We start from the raw sequence: 12,645 nt of genomic DNA, 5'->3' as shown, positions 1-12,645 counted from the left end.
TATTACAAAAAATTACATAACAACACTAGCTACCCCTAAGTAAGCGCGATTTAGCTTTTTTTAATTTTCGTAATTCATGGAATGCAGAACACAGAAAGAATATAACTGACATAAGTATGTTCTTTTTTTTTCATATTAATGACAGCTGACATTGACTGAATTATCAAAATGATTGTTTTGTAAAATTATTACACTAAAAAAAAATGTGTAAAATTAAAAACTAAAACTATATTAAAATCCTCGTTAATTAAGAAAATATGTGACTTATTTAAAAATTTAATATAATATATATTTCAAATTGTTTCGCTTTAATAAAATGGGTAAATTGTCATATTTATATACCGACTCCGATGAAGCTGATGATACGTCCAGTTCTGTTGAAAGCGTTAAAAAGAAGAAGAGATTGTCGTTAGTATAATAATTATACAATATTTTATTAACTAATAATAAAATATATTTTTTAGCTTTCGGGTACAATGACCTACATATTATAGCACGGCAGATAGATAGTATTGAGACATTTTACGACGAGTGGGGGAAATTTGGCCCACCACGACGGCTCCTTAATGATGAATTTAAACTTTTTTTTATAATGAATTATAAATACACCTAAATATTTAAAAAGAGGTCATAGAAGAAAAGAAGATTTAATAGGCTCGGTGTGGAGTTCCGCCGTTCGGATTTGTGGGAAACGGAAGTATTTGATGGGCATAGATTCTAAACACTAGGTTCCTTTGCCTACCTGGCTGTGGGGGTACAGCGTAATGCTGAAAAAACAATATTCCTTGCAAAAACTCCACGTTTTAGATTATATAATAATATATTATTTTAGTATACTTAAATACGGCAAAGGCAATGTAAAGAAGAAGAAATGCAAAGTGCACAGTAAGTCGGAGCCGGACGAGTTCGACTATAGAAGTAGCCACTCCAGCCAGCGTATGTCGATACAAAAGTTGAGAGGCATATTGAAACATAGGGAACCAGAATGTAAGGATATTTTTATATTTATTTAATGCTAGTATATATATCTGAGGATACCACTGCAATAGCGTGTGATTCAACGTTACAGGTTGTGAATTCGATTCCCAAAGGAGGAAATTAAATATTTAATATTTTCATTAAGTAAAAGTTGACGTTGAGTTCCATCACTCAATACGCAATGCCTCCAGAATTCGGCAGAAAGTGGAGGACGGAGTGTCTTAACACTAAATTACCCTGTAAGATCAGTGGCAGTGTGAAGCTGATTGTTTTTGTAAAGTAACTGTAAAAAGAACGTTATTAGGAAAGTTTATTACTCTATCCAAAAACATATAAATGTGAAAGATGTATGGAATTAGATCTTTTGAATTTCATGCAGGGTAGCTACCATAGTATTATTGTATTAAAAATGAAATTTTAATCCTTATATTGAAAAGTGCAATTGTTGAGTTTCTTGCCGGCTCTTCTGAGTAGAATTGCCTTCCAAGCCGGAGGTAGATTTATGTTCATTCGACAATTCAATAGTGCTTATTAAAGAATTTTAATAAAGAATATTTTGAATTTGTATATAATATTTAATTCATATAATTGAAACGGGCGAAGCCGCTCGGGGGCCGTTAGTACTATATTATATTGGGACAAACCTCCATAAGTAATTGAGAATATTTAGAAAATATATTAAAAAAATAGTGTACTTAGTCTCTAGACTGGTCTGCCTAAAATATTCCACCGAGCAAATTACTTTACCAAAGTAATTACACGAGACGCCAATTTTCAACGTCGATATAATATTAAACCTTGGAAATTGGGGTGCAAGGGTTGTGTGCCGCATCATTTTGTCATACATAGACATATATGCAGATAGACATTTTTATTTTATATTTTTATGTTTCTATCCTCTACCAACACAAGTATGAACTATAAGAATGCAATGAAAACGATAATATAATTTCATTTTTTTCTGCTTCACGTAGTATCCCGAATATAGCAGGATAGGAACCTAGTGTTAGGCTACTCCGTTCCTCATATACTGCCTAATTGTTGAGTTCCACCACTTAACACAGCGTGTTAAGTGGTGGAACTCAACGCCTCACTTTATCGTGTTCCCAGAACGAGGAAAAGAAAATAATTCGTTCCCTCAAATGGGAATCCAACCCACAACCTCTTCGCCATGACTTTTAATTTTTCTGTAAGTATAGTACCCAAAATACGGTCCATATATAAACTAATACAAGTGATGCTGCGTAGATGATTATCTCTTGATATCTTATTCCTGAAAATGAGATTTACTTGAGATATGTGAAAAGTTAAATTGTTGTCGCTGTAACTTCGTTAATTGCCTAATGAAAGTTTTATAATTACATTAATCATGTGTACCTATACGAAATTTAATGGACCCTTTTCAGTACATCTTTATATTATTGATATTTATTCAAAGTGTGAAAATTAGGGGGAAGTTTGAGAAAGTAATGTCTTAACACTAAATACCTCTATCTATTTTGTTATATGCTTGATATATTGCGAAACAATTTCTTTATATCACTTTAATACTATAAATGTACAAAAAACTCAATTGATAATGAAAATTGATAACTGAAAAAATCCTGAGGCTGTAGTGACGCAATGGGCCAGCGCCAGATTGTAAAAGTACCATCAGGTCACCTTCTATAGAAGTTTAAAGAGAATTGAGTTTAGAGAATGAGTTAAATTGGGATAATCATCAGAGAACTCTTTTGATATATAAATAAAGCGTAAACCTGGAAAAACACTGGAAATATAAGGATAATTTAAATGAAGTAGAGAAACTTCAAATATATTTCTTCTCCTCTACTTCTCATCTTCTTTTAAATGTCTCTGCGATTTGTTAAAAACGACAGATAGATTGACGTAATTGGCTTACATTTATGATGCTAAATTGTTATATTTGCGGGCTGTAAGGCTATATGAACTTAAATCGTTAATTAAAATTTTTAATGAGTCAGGGATTTTTTTTTATTCTCTTGCTTTGATAATAAAATAAAACGCGGCGTTGAGTTTTGCCACTTTACGCGCAATGTCTAGAAAATTGAGCGAAAAGTGAATAACGGAGTGTCTTAACACTGAGTTCCCTCTGTTTATCCTACTAAGTATATGCTGGATACAACGAGAAGCTGAAAAAAAAATATATAGTGTTCAGTCACATCCCAACTACGCCACGACAGCTTCAATTACCGCCGTCTAATTTGACACGGTTAATAAATATGCGAACGTGAACGTTAAATTAAAGTTAATTTAATATAACTTTCCAATAATTGTTTTGAAATTCAACTAAACTAACAATTTGTTTCGGAAATTGATTGATAAACTTATTTCATATTTGTATCCGTAGTGGTTGAATATCGAAAATTAAAGGCAATAATTATTATTAAATGCAATTATGCTGTGGTTAGACAGAGTGCCGCGTAGAGTTTTATCACTGTACACCCAATGTCTTTAATTTGGGCGGGAAACGGGTAACGGATTGTTTTAATACTTGGTTCTTTCTATACCCTTCTAAATGTGCCATAGCCCACAAAGCAGTGACAAAAAACGCTATCTATCTTCTATAGACTACTTTATCTCGTATACACTAGGGCAGACAAAGGGAACTTAGTGTTATAACACTTCCCTTCCTTGTGAGAATCCAGACATTGCTTGTTAAGTGGCGGATACCAATGCTATGTGTTGTCTTCAGGAAATGAGTGGGAATGGAATCCACATTCGCCGCGTCAGTCAACAGAGTAAAGACGCCAATTTATTAATTTATTTTTTTATATTCTTTTTCTTAAATTTTATTTTCCAATATTTATTTGACAAAGACATTCTAAATTTAGTCCGGAATAGTTGGATATTAAGCAACTGACATTTAATCTTAGAGACAATCCAATTAGGCCATCGTAGCTATTACAGTATGGTCTTCGAGTGGCGGCACAGATTTGATTTTAGGTAATTTTCTTACTTTTAATTATTTTCTTGTCGCGTGAGCCATACGCAAACGTGCAGAAAGGCGTTGACTTCAAGGCAGCCATGACACATCGTTTGTACTGTAATTAAGTTAGCCTTGTCCTGTTCTTGTGCAACAGTTTATCAGAATTGGAAATATAAAGGGACCTCTATTGCTTTTGTGCTTAAAGCTTAATGGACGTTATATGTGCCTAACAATTGGAAATGAATGAATTTTTTAGTTACATTTCAGTTCAATAGATATATCGATAAAATTGAAATTGATCTATATTTCAACATTGTTGCTAATAATTCCTCAATTCGACCGTTAATTATTTTATTACGCTTTTAAACGATCCCATAATTTCGTAGAAAAAACTAAATAAAATAACAATTCAAAAATTATTGACGTTAGCTTATGTATGTATATGTAATTATGACAACGAAGTAAAGTATGTTTTTAGTTTTTTAATCGAATTTGAATTTTATTCTTTTATATATTTTTTATTTAATATTTAATAACATTATTAGTTTATAAAAAATATAATTACGATTCTCGGTCTGCTATCCAGCGTCTGAAGATGATGAAGACAGCGAACCGACCCACACTTTTCGTTCGCAAGACCGTTGCTTCGTGGGTCGTGTGCCACGGCCTGCGGGGGCGAAGCCCGGTAGAGGAGGCGGAGTAGCCATTATCGTGAGAAAACATGGCAGTGTGAGTTTGACTTATTTGTTCACGTTGTACCAGATAGGCAGAGGGAACCTAGTGTTCGGTAAATTCGATCGTCACTTTCCGTCTGTTCTTTGTCACGGGAAGTCGGGGGAGGAAATGTAAAATCGTTCGGGAATCTGAGCCAGAACAGTTGCCAAGCGCTATACCGCTGCGCCACGAGCCATGACGTGCCACATTTAGATAAGGCAAGGTGCTCGGTTAGTGTGATGAAAATTGGGATTCGTTCATTCTGTTTAGTATTATTATTTATATTTTAATACGTTTACTAAAAAAAGAAATTATTTATGTATTAGTTAGCAAACTTATAAATTATATATTTAAATACATTAAGTGCACTCTACAGCAAAACGAACAACATAAAATCTCGACATATTTTTGTTCTTCACTTACATACATATTTGTATCGAAATTTTAACTCAATCAATGATGACCTTTCGGAGAGTTGCGGTTGCAAACAGACTTTCCATTTACGTTTATATGTATGTTATAGGTCAAGTCTGATTTTAGACAAAATTAGTTTTGTATAAGAGAATACAATAATTTTGATGGTTAGGTTAAAAAAAGTAAAACCGACTTCAATATCCAGTGATTACCTACTTAGTAAAAAAAAGTCAGCTTCAAGCTGTATCCCGCACATAGCAGAGTAGGCAGAGGGAGGAGTCCTGGAGGCATTGCGTGTTGAATGGCGGAATTCAACGCCGCGCTTTGCCTCGGCACAGATCGAAGAAATGGCAATATATATTTAAATAAATATTATTTTTTTAATTTAAGTGGAGATCAAACCCATGACAACAACAACAGTAAGAACAACTAGTCGCGTTTGCAGTCACACTTTGTGCCTCTGCGGATAGGATGTTATCTCATATCTCAAAAAATGCTATATCGATTTTGATGAGACTAGGACTAGGATTGGTCCCTAAGATGAAAACATTTGATTTCAATTAAAAATGAAGATCTTGATGTGGCTTATGTACTAACTTAACTTAATTAACTGTATATTATATATCTCGAAAATCTATTTTAGATAAACTACTATTATACTACTATTTTTTAGCGAAATACACATAAAAATTTTTAGGGCTTTATTTTTGCCTACTATAAAATTTGTCCTAAAACCACATCCGACCGGTAACATATACGAATACGTACATACATATGTAAATAGTTTATTTTGCATAGAAATAGTATGCATTAATTTCATTCGTGTTCTCGTCAACACTTGAATCTGTTTTGTAATACCAATCGATGTGGAGCGCACCTACGAGCTACGCCGGTGTGCTCGTAGTGCATGTGTGTCGAGTGGCGTATAGTTTTTGAGGGTATCTATTATTTGGACTATATTGAAAGTTCAATTTCAAATATATATAGTTTAAATAATAGAATCGCGGCTGGTGGTGGGTTCGATCCTCATTTGAAATGAAATATTTATTATTTTCATTTTCTTGGTTCTGGTTCTGATTCTGGTTCCGGTAACGAGGTGCATCGCGGCATTCAGTTCGGCCACTGAACAGGCAATGCCTCCAAGATTCGACAGAAAGTGGGGATGGATGTTTTAATGGGATCGGAGTGTCTTATAACTCAGGTTCTCAGATTTCTTCTGCCTACCCTGCTATGTGCGGGGTACAGTGTAAAGCATAAAAAAGGTAATGCTTGCAAAGCTAAGACAGAAAAGGATTTGAAGATTTTTTTTACGGATGTATAGAAGTCCAATTCGGAAAAATATTTAATTATTTATATGCAATGATTGTAGATTCAATAGAGGAGTATTATATTATAAAACGATATATATGTAAAAACAAAATAAGACAATATTAATGTTAATGAGGCCAGGCGCTAATGCAGAATGTTTGGAAGATTGGGCGGAGAGTGAAAATGAAGTGTCTTAACAATACGTTCCCTCTTCCCCTACATTGTGTGTATAGGAAAACTAAAATTTTCAATGAAAAAAGAAATTTAAACAGAAAAAAAGAAATTTAAACAGAAATTATATTTATTATTTATAACTTTATTAAAGTTGATTTTAAGTTAGTGTTTGTAAAGCAATAATAAATATCAGAAGCCCGCTTTCGCTTGCTCTAGTACAAAGTTGTATAAAACTAACTTAACATTACTAGAAGTTACAAGAAAAACACTACCAGAAAAATACTTCCATTACTATACAATAGAATGGAACTCGAGTGAATTAAACTTTGATAAATTTACTTTATCGATTCAATTTCTAAGATTATTATTTGATTTGCTTTTAAAAATTTAAGACTTTTTGTTATATGGTCTTTTTTGTTATAGGGTAGAAATCTAGTGAATCTAGAAATATGGAAATCTAGTGTTAAGACACTCCGTGCCCCATTTTCCTACAAATTTTTGAGACATTGCATATTTAGCGGTGGAGCTCCACGCCGCGCCTTGTCTGCCAGAGCAGGGAAAAGAAAATAATTTAAACAGTCCCCGACTGTTTTTCTTAATTCCTATAATTGATGTAGTTAACTTCTATTCCTCAGCTGCGTGCAACTGTGAACGTGACCGGTTGTAGGTTTGATTCCCACTCGTGGTAAATTAAATCTATATATATAAAACTAGTGGGCCCGGACGCGGCTACGCCCGCGAAAATATAAGCCTAAATAACTAAAATAAGTTAAAAAATAATAATAAGTGGAGATTCATTATTAGAAAAAATATCTGAGTAACCGAAATGAACAAACAAAAGAAGTAAAAGTACCTAAAGTTTGCCGTGCGCGCGTCCTAAACATTTTTCTATATTAAATAATTATTAGTTTTTGCGAACAATATTAAATAAAATCCCAAACGATTAAAATTACGATATTTTAAGTGCATAACATCGGTATAGACAACAGAACTGAGATGAATTAATTATAAGCAGCAAATAATTAAATAAAAATTAACAGTAATTCGAAAATATATAAAAATTTACTAATCCATCAAAGTCATCTGCCCGTTTGCGTCGGTCATACTATACCACTCGTAGGCTAGGTCATTTGGAACCAGTGACATCTTAATTATTTATTAGAATGTTATACAGTAAACCATAATTTCAATCTAGATGAAATGCTAAAAGTGACTATTATATTTATTTTCATAAGGATGAATATCAAATTATAGAAATCATCTAATTTTTGTTAATGTATACAAATCTATATCGGCGCGCGCCATGTACGCGTGAAGCAAACTCACTTTGGGTGACGTTTTCTTAAAACAACAAACTTTGCAAGCCGTTGCTTAGCAACGCGTAGCGACGATTGTTATTAACATGGCGGAATAAATTGCTTGTCAAATTAATTATTTTAATATATTGGTATATATCAAAAATATTACAAATATGAGAAAAAAAAAGTATCCTATGTTCATCCCGGGATCCTCAAGTATCTCTATATGAGTATTTTATCACATTTAAATTAACGGTTTGGCCCTGATTGCGTAAAGGACAGACAGACAGACAGACAGACAGACAGACAGACAGACAGACAGACAGAGTTACTTTCGAATTTATAATATAGGTATGGATTGAAAGGTCACTCACTCACTCATCACGAAATCTCATAAACTACAAGTGCTAGGAATTTCAAATTTTGCATAGGAGTTATTTATAGGACGTAGGTGCTCGTGCTAATACGGGAATTTGCAATATTCGACTTCTAAGGGGTTGTTTTTGAGGTTGAAAGTTTGTATGAAACTTCGTTACTACAAATGCTAGAAGTCTCAAATTTTGCATGGACGTCACTTATAGGACGTAGGTACTCATGGAGGCAGAAATTAGTAATAACGTAGTTCACGTAGGCGAAGCCGAGGGCGGCCCGCTAGTATTTAATATTTTCATTCGAAGCCTAAAATAATCGAAGCATAAATTACTTATATTCCTGTAAATCGAATTACCTACGTTTTTTCTTTCTACCTATGAATTCATTTTAGAAAGTAGAACTAATCCACTATAGTATAATTTTAATAAGTACAAAAATGTAGCATAAAATACGTTGAGCTTCCAGTCAATAGCACGAAGATATCAAAAGTGTGGTTTACACGATTTTTATCGCTATTACCACATTATAAAGAGTATTTTTCTCTAATATCCTATTTACGCTGGTATCTATTTGGATGGAATAAAGAAGCATAACTCAGAATTTAAGATATTTTATTATTTGATGCGACGTTAGTCTTTAAAAGAAACCTATCCTATTATGATTGTTTGAAGTTAATAATTTCTCTCTGTCTCTCAATCAATAGACTGTATGTGAATAAAAGAGAAGGTGGACGTAAGTCAAAAAACAACAAGATTGGCGCAACAAGTGGATTGCATTTTCATCTCTAGAGAGGTGATACGGCGTTGAATTTAAACTTAATACGTATGTCACGAAGATTTTACGGAATGTAAGGAAAGGATTGACTTAAAATTAGGTCTCCCCTGCCGCGCAGGATAGGTTCTCCTCATCCATCTCACAATGTTTTCATCTAACCAAAAAACTGTTTAGGGAGATGCTGAATTGCTGTCTGAAAAAGAATTGTGTGTGTGTGAAAAGAAGTGATGCATTTTTTTATTTTTTGTTTTACAAACTCATGTACATGTGTTCTTTTTATTATTAACAAATTTCAATATTAATTTTGATATAACGTAAAATTAGAAGTTTACGCCATTTTAACTTTGGCCATCTGATACGTTGTAGTATAAATTCTAGGATGCACGTGAAATAGGGTTTGAACATTGAAAGCGAGCGTGATAACGCGACCGATGGGAGCTTTTAGCCGCGATGAACAAGAATTGTGAATTTGTGGATAGGTTTATTTTTTTATTCATCAACAACTGAAGCGTTTGTTTGGTTGGGCGCGCTAATCTTAGGAACTACTTGTTCGATACATTTACAGGTACGCAGAGGGAACCTAGAGTTAAGACACTTTGTTGCCCACGCACCGCTTTTGTATCGTAATATTATGCGCTTAGTGGCAGAACTCAACTGATTTGTCGTGTTACCATATTGGGGAAATCTCCGTAATATAAAATTTACGTATATTTGTTTTAAAATCTTAATCTGCAAATAATTTTATTTTAGCCTCACGTTGAATTTCGCATATTCCGTACAAACACTCATCACTTTCTCTCCAGTTTCCGAGACATTGCATATTGAGTGGCAGAACTCTACGCCGAATGACTCTTTAAAAATATATTAAAATGTAACTGCTCCACTATTTTTATACGTTGATGGTCCCAGAATTTTTGTGCTGTGGGACAGCTTGATTTCCATTCGCTACATTTTTCACACCCGATGTCTCCCGGTAGATTTCGATTTAAAGCCGTTTGATATACGATGGTTTCGAGTTCGATTCCCGAGTGGTTTATATATTAATTTTGTGTAAATACTTTTCAGATACTTTTGTGTTCTGATAAGGTGTTGGAAGTAACGTTGGGAAAAGCTTATACGATTTATTTTATTATTAGCTTTTAACTGCGACTTCGTCCCTATTGTAAAATAGTAATAAGGGTAAGAGTTATGTATGACATCTGAGTGTGTAGGTTACAACGAAATTGTTATTGAGATATAATATAGCCTACTATAATATGGACCGTTTATTTTGAAAGTGGTGTAAGTCCATTTTCTTTTGTTTCGAGAAAATTAAAGGTTAGTATGTCGATGATTATGCAATTTCATTTACCGACCGATTTTAAGTTGTTCAAAATATGGGTTTTTTTTGAGAAATTAAACACGGACTAGTTATATATAAAAAAATTACATTAAATTAAGCATGAATTACGTGATAGCTCATTTTTCTCAAAAATGGACTTACACCACTTTCAAAATAAACGGTCCATATATAGCGACAAATACAAAAAAAAAGCATAAACACTGGGTGTTGAGTGGCGGAACTCAACGCCGCCGTGTTCACAAGACACACACCGTGTTTCATAAGAGCAGGAAAATGAAAATACAATTCTATTCAATTCATAGTTTACCTACCATTTTCCAGTGTGAATTTCAGAAATACCGATATTTGCTAACGAGTAGCTCTCTGCAAATATTGATTCAATTAGTTTAGTTAGTTAGTGGGTTTCAATTATTGACAGATTAGTTAGATTTACATTTTTAGAATTTATATTTATTGTTTATATATAGTTTATTAAAGCCGTTTTAATACAGCGGCAAAGGGCAAAGGGTAAACACGACAACATGACAGTAAATGTATGAAAACTGTCAACATGACAGTTGTAGGTTCGATTCCCGTGCGGTTTCCTTGTTATAGTAACAAGACAAAGCACGATATAGAGTTACTCAACACACTCGTCTCGAAAAATGTATGCTTGTGGAACGGAAAAATGACAAAACGAGACTTTCCTTTTGACCTCTGAAAGTTCACGAATAATTGTAAAATCGTCAAACCTAAATCAAAATCTGCTCATCATTTTGTTCTTTCCGCCGAATTCTATAGGCGTTGCGTGTTGATTGGTGGAACTTAACGCCGCGTTTCGACGTTCTATCATAATATATTCTATCATATTATAGGTCTGAGCTTCTAAAGGGCTATTTCGCAAGCTTTTTTCTCAGCTTAATCGTAAAAGGAAATAACGATCGTAATCTCAACGAAATGTTCGGACGAGATGTGATTATTATTCAAATTTAGATAGGTCTAATCAGCCGCGGCGTCGTTGTGACGTCACTTAGTCCAAACTGTTATGCTGATATCACTAACACTTTCCTAATCTATGTTATATATAATATCTAGGTACATATATATATATGTATATTTAAAAGGGGTACATTTGAGGGTAAAAACGGTAGTTGTCTGTTTGATTTTCACCTTAGATATAGCACGGCGTTGAGTCCGGTTATTTAAGACGTAATGTTTTAGAATTAGGCGGTGCGTGGAAAAGCAAGTGTCTTATCAGTAGCTTCCTTATGTATTAATCTTGTCGTGAACAATTTTTTCTTCATCTTAATTCGATGATTTTTGATAAACCTATATAAAAATTGATGTCGGACTCACTTACATAATATATTTTTTTAGCTTCACGTTGTGTTCCGTACATAGCGGGGTAGGCAGAGGGAACCTGGGAGAGGTTCCCTAGTCGTAGTGTTAAGTTATTCCGTTCCCATTAAGAGTCCCAATGTTCCGCCGATTTCCGGACGATTTATGTTTACAGTCACCCACCCCTCTGCCCCACGACTGGATTCAATAACAAACTAAGTACCTATTTATTTAGAAAAGAAAAACAAAAAATTAAACTAAATATTTTTTACTTCTTTTATTTATTATTTACGAAATTAAGATAGTTCTATCTAGCCACATCGTCCCCTAAGTGACGTCAGTTAGTGCAAACGGTTATGCTAATGGCGCGGCTAACACTATAGCGAGTAGGGTACTTGTATCGTATCTCCATACTGGACGTGGGAATTAAGTTACTTCAACATGTCGTTGATACTATGTGCGTTGTAGTGTTTAATTAATATAATTTACTAGCGGCCCGCCCGCGGCTTCGCCTGCGTGAACTACGTTATTATTAATTTCTGTCTCCATGAGTACCTACGTCCTATAAGTGACGTCCATGCAAAATTAGAGACTCCTAGAATTTGTAGTAACGAAGTTTCATACAAACTTTCCACCCCAAAAACAACCCCTTAGAAGTGGAATATTGCAAATTCCCATCTTAGCGAGCACTTACGTCATATAAATAACTCGTATGCAAAATTTGAGATTCCTAGCACTTGTAGTTTCTGATATTTCGTGATGAGTGAGTGACCTTTCGATTTTATATATATAGATTAAGGAACGGAGAATTTTGAGAACGCAGTGTCCTAACACTATGTCCCCTCTGCCTGCTGTAGGCGGGATACAGCGTGAAGCTGTTTTGTTTATTTATTTTATATATTTTATTTTCAGACCATACCAATGAAGCCCAGCACTACCAACACTAAGAAGAGATCGAAACGTCTTTCAAGAAAACGGTCATATTGAAAATTTACATTATTATAGAT

At 33.9% G+C, this 12,645-nt stretch overlaps 1 protein-coding gene across 1 annotated transcript; it reads left to right on the top strand.

Annotated features, from left to right (window-relative positions):
- Positions 1–310: 310 nt before the first annotated feature.
- LOC146533572 (uncharacterized) lies at positions 311–12,625 on the top strand. The gene is made up of 4 exons (XM_085194200.1): positions 311–408; positions 833–987; positions 4,512–4,654; positions 12,551–12,625. The coding sequence occupies exons 1-4, from the start codon at positions 317–319 to the stop codon at positions 12,623–12,625; spliced, it is 465 nt and encodes a 154-aa protein (XP_085050326.1). The 5' UTR covers positions 311–316.
- The last annotated feature ends 20 nt before the right edge of the window (positions 12,626–12,645 follow it).

This window comes from Heliconius melpomene, chromosome 12 (genome assembly GCF_056956725.1).
Source record: "Heliconius melpomene rosina isolate 202511_hmr_F chromosome 12, ASM5695672v1, whole genome shotgun sequence".
Taxonomy (NCBI): domain Eukaryota; kingdom Metazoa; phylum Arthropoda; class Insecta; order Lepidoptera; family Nymphalidae; genus Heliconius; species Heliconius melpomene.
Note: the sequence above shows the minus strand (reverse complement) of the source record. Positions and strands in the feature narration are given on the sequence as shown.

Coding starts and splice junctions, on each gene's coding strand:
- LOC146533572 (XM_085194200.1), top strand. CDS start 317: ATGGGTAAATTGTCATATTTATATACCGACTCCGATGAAGCTGATGAT. Junction 409..832: donor AAAAAGAAGAAGAGATTGTC/GTTAGTATAATA, acceptor ATATTATTTTAG/TATACTTAAATACGGCAAAG. Junction 4,655..12,550: donor TCGTGAGAAAACATGGCAGT/GTGAGTTTGACT, acceptor TTTTATTTTCAG/ACCATACCAATGAAGCCCAG.